An 8,995-nucleotide genomic window follows, 5' to 3' on the forward strand; every position below is an offset into this window, starting at 1 on the left:
TCTTCAGTCTAGTTGTGGAGGATGTTGCTTCACTGGCCCAAGTTGGCACCATCATTGCGCTCTTCCCGGGCGAGGCAGATCAGTCGCCGGCTTCTAGCCCATGGCAACCCACTGCCACAGGGGCTGGAGCCTACGCCCCAGCTCCAGGTTGAGCTGTTGTTCAGCATCTTAGCTGTAGAGGACAGTGTCACTGGCCCTCATATGTGGCATCCCAAGCCAGCTCTTAACCATCGTGCTACTCGGCCGGCCCAATTTGTAAACATTTTAAAGCACTATTTATTCTAACTGGTCTATTGCTTTCTCCACACAAATAGAAGCTTTATTCCACATTATCAATGGGTAACACAGCATGACTCATTAAAGAATGTCTTTGAAAGTCTCACTGGCATAGTGGTTCTGAAAGTAGCTGATGTTAGAAAGCAAAAAAAAAAAATGCTCACAAAACCCCTATGAGACAGAGTTCTAGCTGCAAAGGTGGCAGCCACAGATGAGTTTTAAATAAAGAAAATAAAGAAAAAAAACCCTCTGTACCTGTTCATTATGGCTACATTATTCAGATAAACTTCTGCTGAAAACAACCCAAATTACTACATCAAACATTTAAAAAAAATCTTAATGGCACTGAAGAGCTGATCACATAGTAAGGAATTAACAGGCTGAAACTGAAGAAAAGCTAGAACTCAGAGAGGCTAGTATAGCTGAATCCTTCTCCATGAGGAACCCTGCTGCTCTGGGGAAATGTTAACACTGGTTTGGACAAAGTCCTGTAGGAAGAGGGAGACAGCCACCACCATTTGAGGCCTGCCCAAGGAGGGGGGCCCAATGCATGTCCACCCTTCCTTATGCTGGGACCCCAGGGGTTAAAGAGAGAAGCAGACATAAACAGTACTCTACAAGTACATATCACCTGACTGGTTCTCAAGGCATACATTTACATGTAAAGTGGCCTAGTAAGACTTGTGGTGTCCCTAAAAGCCTGGAAAAACAAATATGGATCTTCTCTGGAGGAAGACATTTTCACCCAAGATCTTAAATTATTCCTACTGATAACTTCTTTGGGAGACAATAGATGACAAAGCATGCAAAAAAAACAAGTCACCATAAATGAGAACCAAGAGAAAGAGCAATCAGAAACAGACAACAGAAAAAGGCCAAAGACATTCAGGTACTGGGTTATTAGACACAAAATTAAAAAAAAAATCCTTACTATGTACTTACAAGAAGTTAAAAACAGGTTTAAAAATATCTGTAGATAATTTTAAAAACTATTAAAAGTGACATAGCATATTTAAAAAGAAACAGAAAGAATTTCAACTCTCCCTCCCCCCAGAAAAAGAAAATTAAAAATTCAATGGACAGTTTTAAGAATAGATGAGTTAACTGGAAGACTGATTAGAAATAATTACTCAGCACGTAGCACTGGGGAATAAAACAGAAAATATAAGAGGTTAAGAGTCATAGGAAGACAGAGCTAAAAGGTCAGACATTTATTTAACTAAAGACCCAGAAAGGAGGATAAAAAAGAATAGTATAGAGGTAATATCTAAAGGGATAACAGCTAAGGATTTTCTAGAAATGGTGAAACACACCAATTCACAGTTCATAAAACCCAATAAATCCTAAGCAAGATAAAAAAGAATCCCATACCTAGATTCATCATAGTGAGACTACAGAACACCAAAGACGGAGGAAAAATAAACTACTTAAAACAACAACAAGGTTAACTTATTTCTTAACGACAATAGAAACCCGAAGACACACTTTAAATAATTCTACCCAGTGGTGTCAAGAAAAACTTCACATAAAACAATTAAACCATGATTTAAAAAAAGGCAGTTTGGGGCCGGCTGAGTGATGCATTAAGAGTTGGCTTGGGACGCCAGCTCTGAGAAGCAGGGGTCCAGTTCAGATCCCACACGAGGGCCAGTGACACTGCCCTCTACAGCTAAGATGGTGAACAACAGCTCGACCTGGAGCTGGGCTGCCATAAGTCGCAGGCAACAGCATAGGCTGCAGGCCCTGCTGCAGTGGGCTGCCATAAGCAACCATGTGCGGCTGGCAGCCAGCGGGAGCTGCCAAGAGCTGCCGTCCAGAGGCCGGCGACTGATCTGCCTCACTAGGGAAGAGCGCAATAATAATACCAACATGGGCCAGTGAAGCAACGTCCTCCACAACTAGACTGAAGAACAAAAGGACAGCAACTTGTCTGTTCCCCTTCCCCCGATTCCCCAGTGCTGTTCCCCTCCTTCAATTCCCCCCAATAAAAAAATCTTTAAAAAAAAAAAAGTCAGTTTGTGGTAAGGCAAAGGCAGGTAACTTATAATATCTATGCCTCTGTGTTACATGCTAACCAATTTTTGGTGGTTTAACATGGAACTGTTCATATTTTGTTGATTCCACTTTTCTAACTCCCTCTGTTTTCTCTTTTCTTATAATAGCAATAACAGTTCATAAATGCCTACTATGTGCCAGGCTTTTTGCTTTTACTCTGCAGAATACCCAGTATGGCAGGGATTATTATTCCCAATGTACATGTAAACAAACCAGGCGAGTAAGTGATCTGTCCAAAATCACAAGGCTTTTATGCGGTGAACTCAGCCTCGATGTTTACCATGCTGTCTTTTGTCTCTTTCTTTGTCCTTCTCTGTTTTCATCTTAGACCTGCCAAGAATGGAACAGCACCTTTCTGGGTGCCATTTCCTAAATGGCTACAAAGACATTATGCTTCTGAAGTCAAAAGATCAGGAACTCAGCTGCCTGCCTCTCTTTCAGTAGTGAATAATCCTTGAGTAAAAATACAGCAACAGAATCTTTGATAGGAAGATTCCTTAACAGTTATTTAATGGATCTGTTGTTTATATCCTTTCTCCAATGTCAATTGTCTGCCAATAAATGTTGAAAACTTCCTTTGATGGAGTCACACTTTACCTCCTTCTGGGGCAGCCTCTTCCATCTTTATATTGATAGGTTATTCTGTATGATAAAGACTCTTCACTAAGAACCAGTAGCTAAGTCTCTAATGTTATCTTGCTCTGGAAACTGGTACACTAAACTGCTGCTTGTGAAGTCTAAAAACTGTGGGATGAATCTGGGCTCTAGAATTTACTAGTTGTAACACCTTGGGTAAGTTGCCTATCTTTTCAAAGCCTCAGTTCTCTTTTCTGTAAAACAGGGATAACTTAAGTACCCATGCCATGGAGCTGCTAAGCAGCATGCAGTAACTGTTTTGTAAATATTAACTATTATTAGTACTAGTAGTGGTTTTATCAACCTAGGGCAATTTGCTTAGTTCGAGTCCCTCATCTATAAATGAGGGAATAGGTGAAGTCTTCCAGGTCCATTTTATCAAATAATAAACTTAAATATCTGAATGGTTCTAGCTTTTCCCAGCTATCTTCATCGGGCTAGTAGTGATTAATCTGGAACCCATGGATGGACTTCATGGGAGTCCTTGTGCCCTTTGCAATTGAGTACAATTGCATAGGAGTACTTATTTAATGAGGAGACATAGCTTTCAGTAGATTCTTAAGAATCCATAACTCAAAATAGATTTAAAACCACCCATTCTACGACTATACAAATCAAATCTATGCGATCTTTCACATGATAGAACTTAAATTTATGTAAAGACCTGAATTTCTCCCAGGTCAGACAGTCCAAGTTCTTTCTACCATTTTTTATATTATATGGTTTCTCTTCTGAATGATTCTATATAGCTGATATCCTTCTCGAAATAGTTCCAAAGACGAGCACAGTATTCTTGGCATGATGCATCCAATTCAGGACAGAGGGAGAACTTCCTTGTTGTAGAGATGCACAGCTTCTATGATTAATGCTGAAGACGCCATTAGGTTGACGTAGGTCAACCTGCACAACTTACTAACCTAAGTCTTTTTCACTTGGGTGGCTGCTAATGTCACATAGCTCTCAGAACTCTTTTTGTGCAGCTGACTTTTGGGATGTAAATACATTTTATATGTACCCTTGATAAATTTCACCTTGTGAAATTTAGTCCAACTCCTCAATCTGTCAAAAATTAATCCTAGATATAAAATACATATATATGGATATACTCTGAATACTAGATAGAAAAAAAATCACCTATTTTAACATGTATTTTCATAAATCTGACTACAACTTTGGCAGATTTCATAAACCATACTATTTAAAATAGTCTATTAAAATTTTATATTAAATTTTATTAAAAATAGTTTATAAAAATAGGTCCCCTTTGTTTGAGGATAATTTTTAGACCACAACACATACATGAAATTAATTCAAAGAACCCTAACCATACTTTCCCTTAGATACAGATCACATGACTTTTTTATACTAACAACAGAGACAAAAGCAGCATGAGGAAAGAAAGCAAACACTACATGAAGAAGCAGTTCTTTCTCTCTTGATCAGTGTTGATATACTGACCAATCGCCTTTTCTGTCTTAGTGAGCCCTCTATAAAAGGGAAATAATCAAATTTGTATGAAAGTAAGGAATTATAAAAATTAATCTTTAAAGCTCACCCTTTCCAAGAGTTCCAATGAATGGCGAATATCTTTTAAATGAGTATAATTTATGCTGTGATTCTAAGAACCTTTTTGACTCCCTATTGATGGCAACACAAACCAATGAGGTTTACTAATTGGGCTTTCTAGATCTTTCTTGCTTTGTCGGAATTTACCAATAACTGCTAGATAATCATTTGCAGTCTATACTCACCGTCTACAATAGACATATTTCTAGATGTTGACATAGTGGCCTTTGAACTTCTGCTTCGAGTAGATGTCTCCAGACCAGTGCGTGCTGTCAGAATAATGAGCAGTCAATACACAAGTCCATCAACAGCTAAGGTTTTTTAAAACACACCAAAATGAGATCTAAATAAAGTTATGGCAAAACATAGTTTATGTGTAAAAAGCCAAAGATATACATAAAAAGAAACATCTAGAGTCTGATCAAACAATTTTCAGAGACTATACTTAGGCCACATTTGGTTCATACTGTTCCAATTAAAATTTAAGGAAATATTTTATAACTGTAAGGATAATGAAAATAATTATCACTAGAAGAGGATGATTTCTCTCCCTGGAGATTTTTAACTAAGGTACTATCCATTTTACCAGCCTAAAATTCCGATGGAAAAATATTTAATAAAAATAATTTAAAAATATTCCTAGGGATGGACTTATAGATGCACCAGGAAGTCACTGGATGACTATTTTCTATTGTTTGAACTATTCAATGATAACAGTGTAACATTAAACAATGATGAAAATTAATGTTAATAATTGCTTTAAGAAATCCAATTATTTTGGGGTGGTTTTTCCTTTTAAACAAATTTTATGAAGCCACTTTATAAAAACATGGGCATCTGTATCTTATGACAGCAATAAGAACAATACTTTTTATGATCTGGAGTTTTCTGCCTGCTGCCATTAGCTAGCCATTTTCCTTAACAGCTCATACTTGCCTCACTATTATTTTGTACATGTAAGAGTAAATAAGACATTAAATGCACCCAAAAGGTACTGTGTGAAAAATAAATGTTAAGAGTAATTAAACCCTATGTGCATGCGGCCACTCAAAATTTACTTAAGTAAAATGTACATGTCAGAACTACATTAAAGACTGACTTTATGCATTATAAAAATACATTTTAAAGGACAATTCTGTATTTCCCACTCAATGGCCAAGTCTGAATGTATGCAAAAGATTGGACTCAGAGCTAACCTCTTCCTCTCTGAGACCCTCCTCTGGACACTGAATTCTGCCCTCTTCCTCCTCTCCGGCCTCTTCCTCGACCTCTTCCTTTGTTGGATGCTTCTGGGATGCTATCATCAGAGTTTTCAGCCATCTGTTCTGCCATATCTATGCTCATAAGGTCATCAGCACTAAAGGCGGAAGCAGAGTCCTCCGTCTGTGATCTGAGGGCTCTGGCCCTAGTCATGGCCTGAGAGAGATAGAGGAAAAAGTACACATGAGTAGATAAAGCAACATCCTAAATGTCATGAGTCTGGTCATTCAGGTGAACATTTAATACTGTCAAACTATATTATTTTTCACTAATCATGCTATAAAAAAGTAAAACAGGAGGACCCCACTCCCCCATCAGTCAAATTCAATGCCTATAATTTGTCAAATCAATTTACAATACTACCTGGAAAATGAGACCTTTTGAAAAGGTTCACCAAGAAAGATAAAATTTCACAGAATCAGAACTTTCAGAACTGGGAGGAATGTTGGCTACTGCCCCTAATTTAACACCACCATCTGTAAGAGACTGGCACCATTTGAACTACTTTGTACAACAGGCTCTTAATAAATAACCAGAAAAAAACTTACACAAAAATAGCTGTTTTTTCTGGGTGATGAAATTTTAGTGCTTTATGTTTTTTCTTTATTCTTGAATATTACAAATTTTCTACACCATACTTTTTAAAAATAAATTATTACTTTTATAATCAGAAAAACATGAGCAATAATCACTTATAAATATAAGATAAAAAGAATGAAGTAAAATATAGCTATTGAAGGCCTGGAAAAAGAATAAAAACCTTAGGACCAAGAATATGCCACAAATTTTATTTTGATAAGAAACTGACTAGAAAAGACATGTTTGAGACTTAACAAAATGTTCTGATTAACTGTGAAATGATTAAAAATAGACTATAAAAGTAGTGCTGCCCTGATCCCTTCCCTTAAACCAATCAAAATGTAACATGGAGAACAAAAATAAAACACAATACATTTTCAATTAAACTGGAAAATAGTTCTAACATCAAAACACAAAATCTATGAAGAATTCATGGGTATGGTGAATATTTGACCTGGCTAAGGGAGAAGTGGGGAAAGAGTTTCAGACAGTGTAGAGCTCTCCAAAATTGATCTACAGAGGGATCAAAAAAAAAATGTACACACATTTTAAGAAAGGAAAAAATTGTATTAAAATTATAATACTCAATATATACTGATAACAAAAGATGAATACAAGCCATGTGTATACATTTTTTTGGCACCCCCAGTACACAGCAAGAGGCTATGACAACAGTCCTTGCTTGAAATGATAAATTCTAGGTCTAAGCAGAGGCAGCCAGAGCATTTCTAAGTTCTCTGTGATGCCATGAAATAAAGAGAGACAGGGCTAAATGAGGAGATGAGAACAATGCAGGCAGGGTAGAATAGAAATAGGAGTGGAGTGGGTGGTGGGAGGTGGGAAGTAATCCAGCTTCATAATGCTGATCTGAGCTGCAATTAAATACACCTATACCAGTACATGAAGGGCTCACATTACAATGCAAGAAGAAAAAAACTTTAGGGAATACAACAAAAAATACTTTAAAATAGTAGAAAAAGATTTTGATTCATCTTTCTTGTCGCAAATGAAATATAGTCACTCCTCATTATTGGATTCCATATTTGCAAATTCACCTACTTGCCAAAATTTATTTGTAACCCGAAAACAACACTCCTGATACTTTCATGGTCATTTATGGACATGCACAAAGTGGTAAAAATTCTGAGTCGCCTGACACACACGTACACAGGTGAGGTCAAACAATGTGAAACTCAGCCTTCGTGTTTTGGCTCTTGTACTTTAAATGTGTCCTTTTCATAGCATATTCAGTGTCACATTTTTCACAATTTCGTGCTTTTGGTTGATTTTACATTTTAAATGGCCCCTGAAGACTGGGATGTGCCTTAGAGGAAATAGACGTGTCAGATAAGCTTCATTCAGGAATGAGTTATAGGGCTATTGGCCATGAATTCAATGTTAACAAATCAAGAATGTATATTAAATAAGGTGTCTTTTAACAGAAACACACATGGGAAAAGTTATATATATTGATCAGTTGGCGAAAATGTTGTAAACTATGGATGGCAGGAAGGTAATCCTGTATTTCTCCTAGAAGTAATATAGGGAAAGGGCATAAGGACTATTTGTGCAGAAGAAGGAACCAAGAGGTTGGATTCTGAGCCTACTGCCTACATGCTCCAAGACACAGAACTCAGGCCGATGGGCATCAATGACACAGAGTAATCTTTCCTACACTGACACAGAGCAATCATTCCCCAATGAGAGATTCCATTAGGACCATTCCTGCAGTTAAGTCCATAGCAAATTAAACACAGGTTGTGCTTTACAAGAGTTAAAAACCAACCTGCCCCTATTCTTCTAGCATCTTACTGAAGTTAGAGATAAACTCACCCTTGTTCTTCTGTCCTCCTCCCCCCCACACCAATGAGTTTTCCACGGAAACGGGAAACATATAAACTCTAGCCCCGGGGATGGAGGGGGTCTCTCTTCCATTAGTGATCAGAGACCGCCTCTCTGTCTGAGAGATGGCCCTTCTCTTCTTACTTACTCTCTGCTACATAAACTTAATTTTACTTTAAACTCTATACCGGCTCACATTTGAATTCTTTCCTACATAAAGCCAAGGACCCCTCTTTTATTTCCTGTAACAGAAGCAAATGTTCAGTGTTCATTAATTTAGTACTTAAGTGAATTTACAGAACTACCACGATTAACAAGAACCAGCTGCTGCACATTAGAAAAAAAAGTAGATTTAAAAGAAAAAAAGAGATATAAATTACATAATTAATAAGCCAGATCTAACTGATACATGTTAAATTCTATACTCTGAAAATAAATAATATACTTCTTTTCAAGACCCTATGAAATGTTTTAACTGATATGTCATGGGGTATTAAGAAAAATATCAATAAATTCTAAATAGTAAAGAGTATTATACATGCAATAAAATTAGAATAGGAAAACAAAAACCCTGACTTCAAACTGTAAAACAAAACTAAAATTGTAGACTATCTAGAAAATAAAGATAATACAAATTGGTAATTGCAATATGGCCTCAGGGATAGAAAAAGATAGTCTAAGGAATACAATCAATAATGTTGTAAGCATTTCTTAGGGGGCCAGATGGACCAATGTCCTTTTGGGGAGTCCACTTCATAGTTGATGTAGAGGCCTGACCACC

General features: G+C 37.0%; 1 protein-coding gene across 1 annotated transcript in view; it reads right to left on the bottom strand.

The window, feature by feature from the left end:
- Positions 1–8,995, bottom strand: part of MRE11 (MRE11 double strand break repair nuclease) — a 63,371-nt gene that overhangs the window by 18,136 nt on the left and 36,240 nt on the right. The window contains exons 15-16 of the mRNA XM_019657171.1: positions 5,730–5,949; positions 4,719–4,802 (exon numbers count right to left, since the gene is read on the bottom strand). Coding sequence (XP_019512716.1) covers positions 4,719–4,802; positions 5,730–5,949 — 304 coding nt within the window. The remainder of the gene's footprint in view (positions 1–4,718; positions 4,803–5,729; positions 5,950–8,995) is intronic.

This window comes from Hipposideros armiger, unplaced genomic scaffold (genome assembly GCF_001890085.2).
Source record: "Hipposideros armiger isolate ML-2016 unplaced genomic scaffold, ASM189008v1 scaffold_274, whole genome shotgun sequence".
Lineage (NCBI taxonomy): Eukaryota > Metazoa > Chordata > Mammalia > Chiroptera > Hipposideridae > Hipposideros > Hipposideros armiger.